Source organism: Erinaceus europaeus, chromosome 7, assembly GCF_950295315.1.
Source record: "Erinaceus europaeus chromosome 7, mEriEur2.1, whole genome shotgun sequence".
NCBI lineage: Eukaryota > Metazoa > Chordata > Mammalia > Eulipotyphla > Erinaceidae > Erinaceus > Erinaceus europaeus.
In genome coordinates, this window is record NC_080168.1 from 63,208,986 (window position 1) to 63,227,598 (window position 18,613).

The 18,613-nt window shown below is 49.8% G+C and overlaps 1 protein-coding gene across 3 annotated transcripts in view; it reads left to right on the top strand.

Moving 5' to 3' along the window:
- The window catches only part of SSPN (sarcospan), a 100,149-nt gene extending 82,377 nt beyond the window's left edge, over nucleotides 1-17,772 (top strand). For 2 of the 3 annotated variants that reach the window (XM_060194549.1, XM_007517923.3), the window contains 2 exons: nucleotides 6,645-6,731; nucleotides 14,188-17,772. In XM_060194549.1, coding sequence (XP_060050532.1) covers nucleotides 6,675-6,731; nucleotides 14,188-14,553 — 423 coding nt within the window. In that variant the 5' untranslated portion in view covers nucleotides 6,645-6,674 and the 3' untranslated portion in view covers nucleotides 14,554-17,772. Of the gene's footprint in view, nucleotides 1-4,183; nucleotides 4,266-6,644; nucleotides 6,732-14,187 lie in introns of those variants that run through there. The other variant, XM_060194550.1, reaches the window with a different exon arrangement.
- The last annotated feature ends 841 nt before the right edge of the window (nucleotides 17,773-18,613 follow it).

Consider the following 18,613-nt stretch of genomic DNA (forward strand, 5'->3'; position numbering starts at 1 on the left):
TATCTATACCTGATGTGTGAGTGAAACCATTTGGTAACTACCATTTCTTTCCTGGCTGGTTTCCCATAGCACAAACTCCTCCACTTCCATCCACCTTGCCCTGAAGACACATAACAGCACTTTTTTTTTTTTTTAATGGTAGAGTAGACTTCTGTTGACTATCCCATAGTATCTTTATTCATTCATTTGTTCACAGGCATTTTGGAGCTGTTCTGAATAGTACTTCTATGAATACAGGCATGCAGATATCCTTTTGATCTTTTATTTTCCTATACTTCAGCTAAGTACCTAGGATCACAAGGTATTCAGTTTTAATTTTTTCAGTCTTCATATCATGAAATAGTCTCATGCCCTCTGAAAAGGAAAAATTATTAAAATTTTTAAATTATATTTATTTTACTGGATAGAGAAAGCCAGAAATCGAGAGGGAATGAGGAGATAGAGAGGGAGAGAGACAGAGAGTTAGTCACCTGCAGCCCTGCTTCACCATTCACAAAGCTTTCCCCCTGCAGGTAGGGAGCAGGGGCTCAAACCCAGGCCCTTCCACATTGTAATATGTGTGCTCAACCAGGTATGCCACTACCCAGGCCCCAATTTAATATTGATTTTGAATCAGTGATGGCTGGCAAATATTTTTAGCTATATAGCATTCCCTCTTTGACCCCCTCACCACCATCCCACCACCCCTCGCCAAAACTGCATGTTTGTGACTGTATGTGGAATCATATACTGTGAAAGCTTGATGTGGTTGCCATGACTGACTGTATGGGAAATCATAGACTGTGAAAGCTCAGTGTGGTTGCCAGGACGAGCCTAAACGTCACCAGTCATTGGGTGAATTGTTGCTTGCAGTTTGGTGATTCTGAGAGGTGTTTTTATTCAGGGTGTTGGGGTGGGCAAAGGGCCTTTCCTTCTTCATCTCATTGGGGGGAGGCAGTGTTTTCATCTTATTTTTGCCTATGAGATGTAATTTAAAGTTTAATAAGTGTGGGAGGGAGGTAACTTCTTCATTCCACAGTGTTTAAGTACTTCTAGATGAATGCCACACTCTTCATTGCTTTTCAGAAACCATGCAGTAGAAGATCAGCCCAGTTGGTTCTGTGTTTTTCCACCGTGGAAAGGGCCAGAGATTCAGCAACTGATCAGGAAACATCCTAATGTAGGTTCTCCCAGGTGGTAGCCAGGGGCTTGAACCCAAGGCCAGACAGTGCTGGCCCAGTGACTCTGCAGTGTGGTGGTGGTGGTAGTGCTCCTCCTCCTCTTCATCCTCCTCCTCCTCCTTCTTCTACTCTCTCTCTCTCTCTCTCTCTGTATCTCTCCCTCTCTCCCTCTCTCCAGAGCACTGCTCAGCTCTGGTTTATGATGGTACAGGGGATTGAACCTGGGGCCTCAGAGCCTCAGGCTTGAGAGTCTGTTTGCATAACCATTATGCTATATACCCCCTAGCTCAGCAACTCTGAACCTCTGGCCTAGCATAAGCTGGTGGCTGTCTCTTCATGAGGTGGAGGCATCAAGGGTCCAGTGTAAACAGCCAAGTCACACTAAAATACTCTCCCCACTCTTCTGAAATCCTGACCTGCCCACTGCCTCATGAAATGCATGGAGACGTGGTTGACCAGGACAAGGACGTGCCCGTGCATAGCTCTTAGTGATGGCATCCTACTGACAGGCTGTGACATTCTTCTCACGTGTGAACATGACTTCCAAAACGGTCATTCAGCTGATGGCAGTGTGTGTCACTTCTCCCGGGGCTGCCTGAGAAGGAGCCCCAGTCCTGCTTACCCGCAGCTCAGTCTGTGTGTACATGGGAGCAGAACCCCTGGGGCTGCTCTAGTGGCTGATCTCAAGCAGTTTCAACACTCAGGAGGCCGGCAGCCAGTGGCCTCACAGACCCAGCCTTGCCTTGCAGGGACAGGATTGAAAAGTGGGGCACAGAAGGAGGCATGTGATGGGTGGCCACGTCCCTCCAGGGCCAGTCAAGGCAGCTCTGCCGACAAGAACACGGAGAAAACAAACACACGGGAGGTGGTGTGAGTGTCACACGACCAGAATGTCAATAAGCATGACTCAGAGAGAGAAGCCAACCCCGGAGGACAGAAAGTGGGGAGCTGCCTCAGGCCAGGCCAGCTGGGAGGGGCCAAGGGGTCAGCAGGCTCCAGAGGGGAAGGTGGCCCGATGGAGGAGTCTCCTGATAATGCCCCCACCCCACCCCGCCCCCAAGGCACCTCTGCAGGAACACCTGCCAAATCACAGGAACAAAAGGCAGCGTGTGAGGGCCTTGCACAGGCAGTGGCAATGGAATTGGCATGCAGAGGGCATCTGTGCCCCAGCTCCCCAGCCTGAGGGAGAGAATACAGCCTTCACTCCACAGACAAAGCCTCACTGGCACAGAATGCGGGGTGCAGGGCTGGGCATCTCTTCCTGCACATGCAGACCTGGGCTGGAGAGGACGGGTCTGGCTTTTTCTTCCAGGAGAAATCATTTCAAACTTGTCTTAGCCAACAACATCACCCATCTGTACCTGACCTGAATGGAACTTATTATTATTATTATTATTATTATTCTGAACTGGATCACAGAACTCTCCCAGGCTGGCGCCTGCTGCCTCTCAACCCTGGTTACCCTCCTCCTGCCCCTCAGACCACCCTGTTCTCCTTGGCATCTGCTCTGTGGTACCACCGCCCACTCCAACAAGTATTTCCTTGAGAGTTGTACACAGTGGCCTTTTTCCCTCCCACATCCTCGCCTCTCCACAGCTAATGGAAGCTCTGGCCCAGAGTTCCGGGAATGCATTCCCTGTGTGAGCCACCTACCTCTCCTTCCTGCCTGGGGAGCCAGAACACCCTGTCGTCTGGTGTGGCCATGTCCTGCCCACTCAGGAACTACAACCCTTCATCTGGCCCAAGAAACCTGGCTTCTTCCTCCGGGTCAGAGAGCACTGGGCTCTTGAATCCTCAGTAAACACTGCTGTGGTGGCCCACCAGCCAGCTCTACGGCACACAGACTGGTTGCTCTCACCTACCTCCTCTCTGGGTGAGGACAGTCAGCCTGTGGGATCTCATCAGGTGGCTGAGACATTGAAGTATACCGGATTAATTCAGGATTCCTTGAAAGTTCCCTAGAAGCTTTAAAAAAAATGGGGGTCGGGCAGTAGTGCAGCAGGTTAAGCGCACGTGGTGCAAAGCGCAAGGACCAGAATAAGGATCCCGGTTTGGGCCCCCGGCTCCCTACCTTCAGGGAAGTCACTTCACAGATGGTGAAACAGGTCTGCAGGTGTCTATCTTTCTGTCCCCCTCTCTGTTTTCTCCCCTCTCTTTATTTCTCTCTGTCTAACAACAAACAACATCAACAATAACAATAATGACCACAACAAGGCTACAACAACAAGGACAACAAAAGGGGGTTAAATGGCCTCCAGGAGGAGTGGGTTCATGGTGCAGGCACTGAGCCCCAGAAATAACCCTGGAGGCAAAAAAAAATTCAACAGATGATGTGTTTCATAATTATTAGATATGCATGGCTAAAATAAGAAGCTGCATGTCCGGCCACAGACTCTTCACAGCAGCCATGGCCCTCGGACCTTGCAGCTCAGAGCAGACTTTCCCTCCAGGGCTGTGGAAAAGGCAAGCATCTCATAGTGTCCTGTGTGTGGATGGTTCTCCAGTGGAGTTCTTCAGCCTAGGGGTGCAGTCCTGAACCCCAGGCCCAGGGGCAGTGCTGGGCCCTTGTCTACTCCCTTCTCCAGCAGCTAGGGTCTCCTGGGTCATCGGAGCCATCTGCCTGGCAGCCCAAACCTGCTGCCCCCTCTCCTGATGCCCCTCCAGTTTGTACCAGAGGGGCCTCTCTGCCCTGCCCAGGCTCACAGCCTGAAGGAGCGCTCTCAAGGGCACGGTGGAGGGAGCACACCAGTCGCCTGCTCCCAGGAGGGAAAGGCCTTCGAGACCCACTTCCTGTCCATCTCTGTGCGCATGACTTTGCCCTTTCTACTCTGACCTTCTGCATCCAGGCTGCGAGAGTCCTTTCTATCCACTGCATTATCTCTATGTTCTGTATCAACTAATTCTCCCCCTCAAATTGGCCCACCCCTCTCCTAGCTCTCCCTCCTCCCTGCACACCCTCTCCTAAATCTTTCCCTCCTCTCCTGCTGCATGTAGGGGGTGCTGTGCTGGGTATGAAGGGCTGTTCCCAGGCGTGTGGCCCTAGCCCCAGGAAGAAGCAGGAGAAGACAACAGTCACTCAGTGACCTGCTAGGCACCTATATCCAGGTAGAGTGTACACGTCAGAATAGGCTGACTGTTCTGTCCTAGTGCAGACTATACAAAACACTAGTCTCTAAAACTGAGTGTCAATAGATATACTTTGTCTAGCAACTCTAAGTCATAGTTTAAAAGATCATATGTGGCTACAGGTACTCAACACAGATGAATTTACAAAGGATAATAATAACCGAACTGACTTACTCTGAAAGCTGTGGTGGTGGGGGAAGGAGGAGTGAGGGCATAGGTAGTGTCTCTTGGTGTGACCAGGACTTTGGTGGTGGGTATGGTGATCCTATATGTACATACTGAGGTATGAAAGCCTAAAACTTGGGAAATTATTATAGACAAGTAAATTCCAGTGTACTGAGAATCCTACTTTTGTTTGTTTTTTAATTAAGTTTTTATTTATTTATTTTCCTTTTTGTTGCCCTTGTTGTTTAACATTGTTGTGGTTATTAATGTCGTTGTTGTTGGATAGGACAGAAAGAAATGGAGAGAGGAGGGGAAGACAGAGAGGTGGAGAGAAAGACAGACACCTGCAGACCTGCTTCACCGCTTATGAAGCGACGTTCCTGCAGGTGGAGAGCCGGGGGCTCGAACTGGGATCCTTACGCAGGTCCTGGTGATTTGCACCACGTGCGCTTAACCTGCTGTGCCACCGCCCGACTCCCCCCTACTTTTTTTTTAAATGTAGTTTTATTTATGTTCCACCAGAGTACTGCTCAGTGTTGGCTTGTGGTAGTGCCTGGAATTGAACCTGGGGACCTAGAAGCTTTAGGCATAATAGTCATTTTGCAGAGCCATTATGCTGCCTCTCCAGCTCCAGGATAATCCCACTTGACTAACTAATTGAGGCTCTTTCCTCTCACGGTAGCCATTCTTCCTGCCAGTCTGTTTACAGTTAGGAGACCGGTCCCTCTTTTCATTGCTGACACCCAACATTCGGAACTCACTTTTCACTTCTTTCTCTGCAGGGTGTTCTGGTCAGCTGTGCAGTAGCTAGTTGTTTTTGTTTTAACTTTAAAAACATTTATTATCTTTATTTATTTATTTATTGGATAGAGACAGCCAGAAATTGAGAAAGAAGGAGGTGATAGAGACGGGGAGAGAGAGAGAGAGAGACCTGCAACACTGCTTCAGCATTTGTGAAGCTTTCCCTCTGCAGATGGGGATCTGGGGCTCAAACCTGGCTCTTTGCATACTGTAACATGTGTGCTCAACCAGGTGTGCCACCACCCACCCCCTGCTCAGATTCTGTTTTAACCTGGCCTGCCCTCCCCTCTGGACTTGGCCTCCCCCCATGAATTTCTGTGATTTGGAAAATCATGTCTCGACATTCTCATGCCATTGTTCCCCACACAGCACCCACTTCTTTGACACACGCCTTCCTCAGGCCATCCCTGTGCCTGCCACTTCCTCAGCCATCTCTGTAGCCCAGGTCCCCAGCCTCCCTCCACTGCTCCAGGTGGGCCATTCCTGCCTCTGTGGCCCTGCCCCCTGGGCTTGACCCTTTTTTGCCAATGTGGTGCCAGGGAGTAAACTCAGGGTGATTTTCCTGCGGAATAATACCACCCACCACCTCCCCAAACCCAAGTTGTCACTTAGAGGTGGTGGTGGGGGCAGGAGAGCCAGACACAGAGGAGCAAGGGAGGGAGAGATAGCACAGCACAAATTCACCTTCCATGGAGTTCCCCTGGTACCACCCACAGTGTTCCCATCTGGTGCCGGGGCTTGAACCTGGGACCCTGTACACAATGAGGTGCATGTCTTACTGGCTGTGGGATCTCTTGGCCCCCAGGGCATTGCTGCTCTTCATGCACACTGCCTGATTTGAGTGATAGGGTCACTGCTTCCTGGCTGTGGGCTTCTGTGTATTGGAAGCACCTAACAGTCACCTGGCCAAGGGCTTGGTAATAATCGCATCAGAAAGTGCCTAGAAAGCTCTCAGAGGTGCATCTGTCTGTCTGTTACTGCCTCTCATACAGACACACACAGTAAGTATTCAGCTTGTAATTATCACTGTAGCTGTCATTCATTTTAAGGGCCATGTTACATCAAGGCTGGCAAGGTGACTCAGCTGGCAGGTAAGACATCGGACTTGCATGCCTGAGTCTGCGTGTATACCAGAGTCAGTCATACCCCGACTCCTTTTTCGCCTCTTTCTCTCTTCTGTCTTGTGAGAAACTCTTGCTCTCACCTGCAATAAGTAAGATGCATCTTTAAACAAAGAACTACATACTGACAAAAATGGGAGAATAGGTTTTACTATATTAAAAAAAAAGTCTACATAAAGCTAAGTCAGTGAGAGAACCCCCTGCCACAGAGGCCAGTGGCACAGGTGCAGGACTTGCTGGCTGACGTGCTGTGTCTGTGCTCTCATTGTAGGTCTGCCTCGTGGCCTACCTGGGCTTGTTTATGCTCTGTGTCTCCTACCAAGTTGACGAACGGACATGCATCCAGTTCACTATGAAGGTACGTTGTTTTTCCTCCTCCCTCATGGCCTGCTAGAAGGAAGCACAAGTCCAACTTATGCTACACACACACGATTTTTAAGGACCTATGCATGCATCTGGCTTGTATAGAAATTGCATTTTTAGACAGGTCAAAAATTGTCCTAGGAGGGCATTCATCCAGACCCCAAAGGCAATACAGATCCCCCCCATCTTCCTTCCTTCCTTTCTTTTTTCTTTCTTTCTTTTTTTCTTTTTCTTTTTCTTTTTTTTTTTTTTTACTTAAGGCTTCATTCCCATGAACTGGTTGGCAAGGAGAGCATAAAGTCTGTTCTCCAATGCCCTTAAAAGGAATATTTGAAGGCTCATTAGTTCACCCAAACATGTGGTCAGAGCAGAGGTGCCCACTTCCATATCTTGGGGGGTTATTTAGAATATTTTAGTGGTGAAGCAGTCTGAGTCGGTTTCCTCTTGTAGGTGGGATCACTGAGACAGAAAAGGTACACAGGGTACATCTGGGTCACCTGTGTCCAGTCTAAGGGCAGGGGAGGGTGGTGGATGGGATGTGCCTGGCTTAGATAGGGTGTGTCTGCCATGCACCGTGTCTGTCAGGCTGGCCAGCACAGGTGGTGGGGGCCACTCAGGCTACTCAGCTTAGTCTTGTCACTGCATAACAGAATCTGTTCAAAAGGGGGGAGTACCCTCGCCCCCCCGCCACCCCCACCCCCCGCCAGCATTTAGAGAGGTGAACGCCAAGCTCAGCAATCTGAGCTGGTTGAAAGCAAATGCTCACATTCTCTATCAACTGTTGTAACAGAGAACAAAAAGCCTTCTGTAATGTCAGAAGGGTGGAGGGCATCTCTGCGCCTGTTGTTTACTTTTCTTTCACAGGATTCACATCAAAAGCACCTACTCTTTGGTTCACTGAAGCAAGGCAGCAATATGATTTAAACATTATGAAGATGAGAAATATAAGACGCTAGTGGCTCACAAAGCTAGGTGCCTTGCTGATAGACACATATGTGTTTCAGTTGTGTGAAAAAGTAATCAGTAGGATAAAAGTGTTCACATGTAGGGGACCGGGTGGTAGCACAGTGGGTTAAGCACACATGGCACAAAGCATAAGGACTGGCATAAGGATAGTGGTTCTAGCCCCTGGGTCCCTGCCTACAGGTGGGTCGCTTCACAAGCGGTGAAGCAGGTCTGCAGGTGTCTTTCTTTCTCTCCCCCCTCTGTCTTCCCATCCTCTTTCAATTTCTCTCTGTTCTATCCAACAACAATGGCAACAATAACAACAACAGCAAAGGCAACAAAATGGGGAAAAAGGCCTCCAGGAGCAGTGGATTCATAGTGCAGACACCATGCCCCAGCAATAACCCTATAGGCAAAAAAAAAAAAAAGTGTTTACATGTTACAGACCAGCAAAACACTGAATATGCAAAATGTATAGTGTAATTATTTTTTTTTTAATTTCTCTATTGGGGAATTAATGTTTTACAATTGACAGTAAATATAATAGTTTGTACATGCATACCATTTTTGTTTTCCATATAACAATACAACCCCCACTAGGTCTTTGTATAGTGTAATTCTTATATATGTATATGTAATTCATTTATTTAGTGAGATACACACAAAGAGAGAAAGAGGGAGACCAGAGCTCTGTCATCTCTTGCTAATGGTTGTGCTGGGAATTGAGCCTGGGACCTCAGAGCCTCAGGCATGAGACTCCTTTGCAGAGCCACTATATTGTCTTCTCAGCCTGGAAAAACATCTTTTTAGTGCATAGCAAGTGTGACATTCTCAGTTCATTTTCTAGTTTTTTTTTTCTTCCCCTTTTTTAATCTGGAAATGTTCTTCAGTGGTTAGACATAGCTTTTCTGATTAAAAATCCTTAGCAAATGACATTTTTAAAAGTTGACAGAGTTGTGATTTTGGTAGATATGCCTGCCTACATTGGGAAAGTTTACTCTTCTTGTATTATGTTAGAGTGTCCCTTGAAAAAAGGCCGTAGAGGGCTGACACCAGCATTTGATTTTTAAAATGGCCAGACACACGCGCGCGCGCGCGCACACACACACACACACACACACACACACACACACACACACACACGGGGGAGGGCAGGGACAGAGACACAGCACACCAGAGCACTGCTCAGGTTGACTTATGATGGTGCTGGGGATAGAACCTGGGCCTTCAGAGACTCAAGCATGAAAGTCTTTTGCAGAACCATTATGCTGTCTCCTCAGCCTTGCAGTAAATGGCCAGTGAGGCCTCAGGGACTCAGGATTTGCCAGGTAGATACTGTCCTAAGTCAGGTTCACCAGTGGGTGTGAAATGCCCTTGCCCCTAAATGATTCCAGGATTCAGCTGAAGCCAAAGCAACAGCACCCCCACACACACACCCCTCCCCCCACAGCTGCCTCAGCTTCTTCACCTACAGGAGGAGCACAGCACAGCACAGCACAGGAGGAGCCCCAGGCAAGGTGCCCTGCTATCAGCCAGGCTGAGTTCCCCTGCCAGGAAGCTCTCATGAGCTCCTCTCCTTTCTTCCCCTGCTCCCCAGCCCCACCCCCAGGAACATCTGTGACAGGTAACAGAGGCCCTTTTCTCCTCTGGGAAGACCTTTTCCAGGTCTGCTGCACTTTGTTCCTGAGGTCAGAGGGAGCTGAAGTCCCTCTCCATGCTCCCTGTGCCTCCTGCCATTCTGTGGAGGGCTGGCCTGCATCTTCATGGGGGGCTGCCGCCTAGCGTGTCTGCACATGTACCCGTAGATTCACACCCTGTCTGAGCATTTCCTATGCATAGGGAGTGCTCACAGAGCCAGTGTGGGCAGCTGGTGTGGATGGTGTGTTGTTAGGTGTGTGCAGGAACACACGTGCGCATAGCTGAAGGAAGAGACCGACAGAGGTAGGGGGGACAATGGGTGCCCAAGGATAGGTGGCACCCCAAAAATGCAGGTGTCTGCAACTTTGCTGCTTTTGGCAAAGGTCTTCCCCTGCTGCTCTCCTCCAGACTGCCCCAGGTTCAGGGGCACCTGTGCATGGGAACTTGTGTGTACAAATAGGCAAACAGAACACACAATAAATATACTCACATACAGAGACACTCAAGTAACACATGTAAATGTGCACAGCACATGTGTCTCACATGATGTTCACCACACATGCATACAGGGAAGCATATGTGTGCATATACATGGCACACCATATAGCCTTACCTGTGCACATACTCAAAATACACAGCGACCCATGTACATACATACACACCTGCCAGACATGTACACACCCACCCACAATTGTGCACATGCCTACACACATGTGTGCACACAATAGATGCGCACACACACAAGAGCATATGGTTCATGTTGCATACAGTGTGTACACACACATGAGCATATGCATGCATCCATGTGCAAACATGCATCTCCATGTGTGTATCATGCACATGTGAACACATGTGCACTGCTACCTGCAAATGCCACACATGCACAGATCACAAAACACACATGCTTCCCATGTGCGCTCCCAGGGGGTGATTCAGGGTGCACAGGTAGGAGGCCCAGCCTCAGTGCCTGTTGCAGAGGGGCACTGCCACCTGGGAGAGTAATTAGACCTGAGGACCCGCCCTCCTGCCCCATAGTCACCTGATCACCCAGCCCTGAAACTCCAGTTAGGGGCAGGCCTGTGGATTGAGCACTGTGACTGCAGAAAACAGCTGCAGGCCATGGTATCAAGACTCACTGAGAGTTTATTCCTGCCTGTGGGCAGAAGGTGATGATGCCCTTTGACTTGCAGTGTGTTGCCTGTCAGAGGATTTGATACCCTGAATTCAGTGCTAGCACACTGTAGATACAGCCTGCAGACCCAGGGTGGGTGGGGAGTCTCGTGTCCAGGTCCCTCGCCCATGCTGCCCTATCATATCTGAGGGGCATCAAGAGGAGGCTGCTGTTCAGAGGAGCCAAGGGCACAGCTTGAGTGGGAGGACAGTGTCAGGGACTCGATCTCCTGAGGCTAGGAGCCGGCGGTGCTTTTCGTCGCAGGGAACTGTTGAAGGATTGCAGGAATACCCACGTCACCCTCCTCTGTCCTTGGCAGGGAGGCAGGCCCTGTGTAGAGGTCTGCTCTTTTGTGCCTTAGGCAAGCCAGGAGTGGGGAACCTTTTTCCTGCCAAGGGCCATTAGGATATTTATGACATCATTTGTGGGCCATACAAAATGATCCCCTGAAAAATTAGTAGTCAATGTTGCTATATAAAAAAAAAGTAAAACAACCCTCTGGCCGCCTTTGAAGGGCTGAACTGAATGATCCTGTGGGCCATATATTACCTACAAGCTAGACACAACTCCCCCTCCCCCATCCATTACGAAAGGTGCTGCCTAGGTCTGGTCTTCATTTCCAGCTTACAGATGAAGACATGGAGGTATGTGTGTGTGTGTGTGTGTGTGTGTGTGTGTGTGTGTGTGTGTGTGTGTGTGTGTGATGCTGCCTAGGTCTGGTCTTCACTTCCAGCTTACAGATGAAGACATGGAGAGGTGTGTGTGTGTGTGTGTGTGTGTGTGTGTGTGTGTGTGTGTGTGTGTAACCAATTCTCCCCAGGCACCTGGGAAGTGAGGAGGGCACCAGGGTACCACTCCAGCACATGTGCTGCCAGAGATCCCACTCAGAGCCTTCTGCCTGCAAGCCCTGTGCTCTGCCACTGAACTACCTCCCAGATATCCGATTGCATTTCACTGAGGGACCTTTCATTTAAGTGCTGTGTGTAGCAGCTGTGCACTCCCAGTACCCACCAGCAGTCTCCATCTATCCTTCGCCACAACTGCCTGCCCCCTACCAGCCTCCTCATCCCCCTAGCACCCCCCCCACACACACTCACCTTGAAGTGCCTAGCACAGTTTAGTTTGTGGCATCAACACCTTGAAATCAGTCAGCAAACTTAAATACTCAAGAACAATCCAGGTATTTTCAAATATACCCCCCCCACTCACATAATGGTACTTGTCATCCAAAGGACTGCAATTTTTGCAGGAAATACTGGCGACAGAACCAAACCAATCGATTCACAGATTCACTGCTTCCTTTCAAAACTGTGTAGCAGCCTCACTCTGCATGTATCTTGCTCCCTTCCTCCAGAGGAGACTACATATGTTGAATAGAGGGTATCCCTGTTACACCTGCATTCTAGATAGTGTTCTGGAGAAATGTTTCACAGATGGAGAAATTTAGGCTCTATTTTTGATAATCCTTCAAATGACTCGGAAAGGGATAATAGACTAAGACTCCTGACAAGAAAAGATCCAAAGAACCCACACATTCCTTGACTGTCCAGATAAATTAAGACAAAATGACTTCAGTGAGGTTCACTTTCCTCTTGTGACTAGAGGCACAGAGTCAAGCTTTCTTCTTTTTGGTCAAACCTGTTATTTGCTCAGGTCTGACTTACAGAGAGAGAGTGAGAGGAGAAATAAAATGTTAGACATTCTCTGTGTCAGGCCTGGATGTTTGGAACCTCATTCTAAGGTACCCTGTGCACATATCTTATACTCGAGTATGCTTCCTGTAAGTCTTGCAAGGAACTGTGCTAAGTACACTCCCCCAAAGCTGGGGACTCTGGTCCTTTCTTTGACCCTCAGCAGGTAGGGTCATTAGGACAGATGTCTATAGGAGGTGAGCTGGTAACGAGAACATTTCTCTGGGTGGGGGAGATAGCATGATGGTTTTGCAAACAGGCTTTCCTGCCTGAGGTCCCTACGTCCCAGGTTCAATCCCCCACACCACTGTAAGCCAGAGCTGAGCAGTGCTCTGCTAAAAAAAACCAAACACACACACACATTTCCTCATCTGTGAAGCAGCTTGTAGCAGGTTCATGTCCACAAGTCCTAATAAGTCTTGATGGAAATATTTCAAGCTGGTTGGTAAGATAGCTCAATGGTAGAGCACAGAACTTGGCCTGCCTGACATCCCAGGTTCAGTCCCCAGCACCTCATATGCCAGACCTGAGCAGTGCTCTGGTTTCTCTCTTCCTCCCTCCCTTCCTCCCTCATAGACATCGGTGTAGGAAAACATTTTAGCTGTCAGCTCAATGTCTGAATTGTTCAGAGCTCCTGCAGGCCTTTAACAGCAGAGTTACAACTGTAAGCCAACTGTTCACTGCCCAGGCCCATGGTGCTCAGGGCCTGGAGCTGAGGGGCCCTGAGTTTTCTTCTCAAGCATAGGGTCATGGTTGGATTGGGGCGGGAATGGGGGGAGAGCAGACTTGCCTGCAAGGAAGGTGACATCATGCCCCTCTCCTCTGTAGCTATAATTTCTTTTGTTTCCAGCTTCCACTTATGCAGATATGGGCTTTCCTAGACTGGCTATAGTCAGTCAAGACACTAGCTGAAGTTGCAAGCTGAGCTGCCATGGCCAGCACAAGCCAGCCCAGAGCCCACATTGCAGAAGCTTGTTCTACACTCCCTAGTCTGGTTTCAGTCTTCCATAAGCACTTTTCTTTCTCTCTTTCTCTTTCTTTCTCTCTCTCTTTTGCAGAGCCAGGTCCTCATGTGCAACTCCACTTGGTCCCAGTCTGACATTTTCATTCTATTTAATTTTTTTAACTTCAGGTACAGTTAGAAGAAGAGAGAAGGGGATTTGGGCGGTGGCGCAGTGGGTTAAGCGCATGTGGCGCAAAGTGCAAGTACTGGCATAAGGATCCCAGTTTGAGCCCCCGGCTCCCCACCTGCAGGGGAGTCGCTTCACAAGTGGTGAAGCAGGTCTGCAGGTGTCTAACTTTCTCTCCCCCTCTCTGTCTTCCCCTCCTCTCTCTATTTCTCTCTGTCTTATCCAACAATGAACAACATCAACAATGGCAATAATAACCATAACGAGGCTACAACAACAAGGACAATAAAAGGGGGAAAAAACGGCCTCCAGGAGCGGTGGTGGATTCATGGTGCAGGCACCGAGCCCAGCAATAACCCTGGAGGAAACAAAAAAGAAGAGAGAGGGAGAGAGAGAGAGACAGAGAAAAGAAAGGAGAGACATCATAGCACCACTCCACTATCTGTGGGGCTTCCCGCCCTCCCCAGGGTACTGTCTGTGATGCTCCCAGGTGGAACCTGGATTCTCCCTCAGGCACAGCAAAGTTTGTGCTCTCCTGGGTGATGTATCTCCCAGTCCTCACCAGCAGTCCTCCAGGCCCCAGTAAGCACAGCCTGCTTTGTGCTGCTGTTTAGCCCACCAGGCTTCTTGATATCTGTCTCCATGCGCTGGTGTGGCTGGCCCCATTCTCTGGGAACACCCAGCTCATGGCAGATGCAGACTGGACAAAGGTCACATTGGGGGTGGGATCTTCTTTGGAGAAACAGCCATGCCTGCAGCCAGTCGGGGAGCATCCAGGAAGAGGAGAAAGCCTACAGTGTGCATTCTGGGGGCTGCCCTCGCCCCCTCCTCGACCCCCAGTACGCTAGCTGACCTGATGGTCTCCCCCCCATCCAGCTGCTGTATTTCCTGCTGAGTGCCCTGGGGCTGACGGTGTGTGTGTTGGCCGCTGCCTTTGTGGCCCATCACTATGCCCAGCTGGTGCAGCTGACCTGCGGCCCTGGGCCCCTGGGGGACGCCTGCCACTGCACCATGCCCTCTGCCGAGCCTCTGCGCCGGACCTTCGTGTACCGTGACGTGGCTGACTGCTCCAGCGTCACCGGCACCCTGGCTGCCTTCCTGCTCACACAGCTGGTGCTCAACCTGGTGTGCAGCCTGGTGTGCCTGCTGGCCTGCTTCCTCATGTGGAAACACCGCTACCAGGTCTTCTACGTGGGCACCAGGACCTGCGCCCTCACAGCCCCTGGGGGCCAGAAGGTCTGACATGTCCCGCTACCCACCCCCCAGGTGGGAGGATAGTAGGGGCAGACAGCCATGAATGGGGGGGGAGAGGTGGGGACCTCTTGTCACAGCCACTCACACTCTTTGTTCTAAATGAATGTTTAAAAAAAAAAAAGAAAGGTGCGTTTCTTCAAGTTTCTATATACAATTTTTAAAACCCTCCCAAGTGGCCAAAGTAAAGATCACATATTGACTTGGGGGTGTATGGAAAGAACCCGGAGAAGGGGAGGACAGGCCTGGGGCTGGTTGGACTCCTCAGCATCCCATTACTCCTGGGGTCTGCTCTGCTGCCTGGTGACTCACTTGCTAGACCCATGGAGTCTTCCCCCACCTCTTTCTGGAGTCCTTCCTCTCCTCTGCCTTTGATTTCCCCTCTTGAGATGACCCCTTCCCCACCGGGCCAGAGCAGCTTGGAGAAGCAGGAAAACAGGGAAAGGGCTTTGCCAGAGGCAGCACAGTTACAGGCACCTGGGCTTCTGGGGTGCCACCCACTCTCACACAGACACACACATACACACACACCTGTTCTTCTGGGGTGCCACACACACACACACACACACACACACACACACGTGGTCTCTTCTTTCAGCCCTGCAGAATGCTCTGATTCCCAACCACAGCACGCTCATCCAAGTGTGGCAGTTGTATTCTTAATGATGTCGAAGGCTTAGAAATAATCGCATTTCTCTCCTATTCTATCATCTCAAACAAATCATTAAAGCTAATTTTGAGCTAATTGTTAATTAGAATCATGCTTCTCTGAAGTTGCCTTAATGAGCCCCGTCTGTACCTATGGCACAGAGCTCTGTTGGAATCAGGAGGAACTGCCTCACGAGGGAAGGAGGCTTAGAGAGTCTTTCTCCTGAAAGCCACACTCCTCAAGGAAGGGGGGAAAGAGTATTAATAGTGCAGGTTAAAAATATCAGCTTCAATGAAAACAAGAGCATTTGTACTGGGGAGTGTTTATACAAATAGTACACTTGTGATCTGCTGTAGTGTAGCTCTCTTGGCAGCTAAATACTTTGGAGCAAGACTGGGAGCGTGCGTGGGCTCCATTCAGGAACCTACCCAATGCACAGTCCCGTGACTGGGTTTGTGTGTGGGGGGGGGGTTGGCTTAGAGATGCCCTGAGGGCCTCATGGAGGACGTGCCCACTGACTGGAGGCCGGCATTGTCATTCAGTGAGTGTGACTTAGAACATCACAAGGATCCTTCAGAGAGACTTGTCTCTTTGATGAAAATCAGAGCATTCTTCACACCTGCAGAAGGAACCGGGGATGCAAATTCACACAGCTTAAATGCCACTGAGGACTTGCGCTGCTTCCGTGCTCTCTGGAAGCAGAGCTCCAGGTTGACAGCAAAGCTCATCGCCTGTCCATCTGCTTTCCTAACTGTGAAATTCCACCATAAGGCAAAAAGCACTTTTGTGCTTGCCTTTGAGGGTGGATGAGTGATTCTACTGGTCGCAACTGTACAATGTCAGCTTCTACACACCTTAGACACATAACCTGAAAGGACGGCACTAAGGCTTTCAGTGAAGGATGATAAATGCCTGTTTTTTGGTTCTCTGGGTAAAATGACTCTTCAGCAAATATGAAAAGCTTGCTGTGTGCGCACCTGCTTTTAAAATGTCCTCCTTTACATTAGCTTGGGCAAAAAGGCACATTGAACAGCTTGATAGGTGAGATGCTGGCCAAGGAAGCCCCAGCCAATCCCAGGTGATACTCATAGGTCACCTGGCACGTTGGGAGCTGCCCTCAGAGTCCCTGGTGCTCCGGCAGCGGCAGACCCTGCAGATCACTTCCATTTCAGCAGCTCTTGACACAAGAAGGTAGGTGACTGAGACTGAGGGACCAGCACCGTCATGCCCACGGCTGCACTCGGGCTGCAACACCTCTGACAGAGTTGGATGGCAAACATGACAAGCATTTTCTTTAACACTAGGAAACTAAAATTCTACACATTACTGAGGTGCTTTCCATGTGAGTCACAGGATATTCCAAATGGGAGAGAAGTCTTAGACCAGGCGCTGTTTTTTTTGTTTTGTTTTGTTTTTTTTCCTGTGTCCTGCAGCCCATTGCAATGAGCTTGATACTAGTGGGAGTGTTCATAAGCAAAGCCCTAAGAAAGATGCCCAGGCTAAAAACCCACTAAGTATCCACACATGCACAGGCACACAGAAGACTTAACAGCCTTGGATGGGATCTGAAGTATTTTGAGGTGGCGTTGTACAAATATTGAAGTTACAAGAATGGCAATGGAGAAGGAGCAGACACACAGCTCTACACTCAATGAGACCATCTGCATCTCCCTCCTCCTCCTCCAGAGAAAGGCAGGGAATCAAGATTTATTTGGGAAAAGGAGGTGGGGCAGGGGACACGCAGCGAGACTTGGCAGAACTTAAAATAGGAGGAACCCGGCGGACAGCCTTCGTCGGGGAGCCCACCCCGCTAGTCTGTGCCTCCATGTGACTGCCATCTGTGCCTCCTGGATCCCTCCAATGCTGTGTAGGCAGCTCCTTGGAACCGGGCCTAGAAACATAACTGCACTGGGCCCTGGGAGCTCATCAGGCGGCCCAGCCTGTCACTTCCCACTGGAGTAGAGATGTCCAGAGGTGTGGCCTCCTCTGCACTCCTCAGTGGGCTGCTCCTGTGTGCTTCCTGCCTACACCAGCATCCCTTCACACCCTGACTCCTGTCCTCTTGCATGCTGACTATCTGGAACCAGTCTGTAGGATTGTAGTCAAAAGATCCATACTCCCAGAGGGAGAAAGAATAGGGAAGCTATCAGGGGAGGGGAGGGGATACGGAGTTCTGGTGGTGGGAATTGTGTGGAGTTATACCCCTCTTATCCTATGGTTTTGTCAATGTCTCCTTTTTAAAAAATTAAAAAAATTTAAAAAAGATCCCCAGGAGGTGCCAGGCAGTGCAGTGATCACTCGGTGACCAGCAGACTTGTTGGTTCCCAAAGATGCCCGTTGCCTGCTGTCACGGAGCCCACCTTGTCCGTCCATCACTGACAGCCATCAGTTTCTGTGCTCCATCCCTACTGCACCCACAGAGGCCTGCCCCATTCTCACCATGAGCTAGGGTGGATGGTCAATGGTTCCATGTGTGAGGTGAATACCCTGATGCATTTCTTCTGGTTTTCTTGTATTTCACTGCATCTAATAAATAAAATAAATGTATCTGCTGACCTGCACTTGGATGTTGTGGTTTGATTCCGACATTGAGGAGCGAGTGCAGAGGGAGCCAGACACTCCCTACATGCTAGAGAGGGTGGTTGTCAGGGGCCAGGAGGAGACCTGGTGCTCTTGGTTTGCAAAATGCCCACATTTCCTCTGTCTGGGGGTATGTGGAAACTGGGGGACGTCACCTATGAACTGGCAGATACAAATCTCCCTGTTAATGTTCATTGCAGACAAGAACTAGCACACACATGACCCTTGTGTTCCTGGGGGCTGAGTCTGCATGGGTGTCCTGCACTCACTCTGTGGTCAGAGTCATACATGCTCCCCAGACAGCCAGAGCCTGAGCCCGAACTGGAACAAACCTTGGCAAAGGTACATGAAATGCTGGTCCCCGGACCCTCCCAAAAGACACCAAGCCAAGCTTAGCCTGGAGAGCAGAGTGCATGTGGTGAGTTACGTGTCTGATCATGTTCTCCCATGAATCAGGCAGAGGAACAGTCCTCTCCCCCTGCCCAAATGTAAACTCAAGGATGCCCTCTCCCCAGCTCCAAGGCAAGCTGAATGGCTGATTGCTCTGTCAAATGCAGCAGTTTTCTTTCTTCAGCTGAGTTAGTAGAGCTTGAGGAGGGCAAGAGAAGGGGAGAGCGATTGAGGAGCTACCTCCCAGCTGGGTTTCCAACCCCTCATGCACAGGGAAGAGTTCTAGCTGTTGGAAATCTGATTGCCACTCTAGGACTTTGGCTTTGGACACACCATGGCACCTTCAGTGTCCTTCCACTTGCAAAATGGAGAAGAGACAGAGACCTCCTCATAGCACCAGGGGAAAGTGTTTGAAATCGCCTTTGACAAATT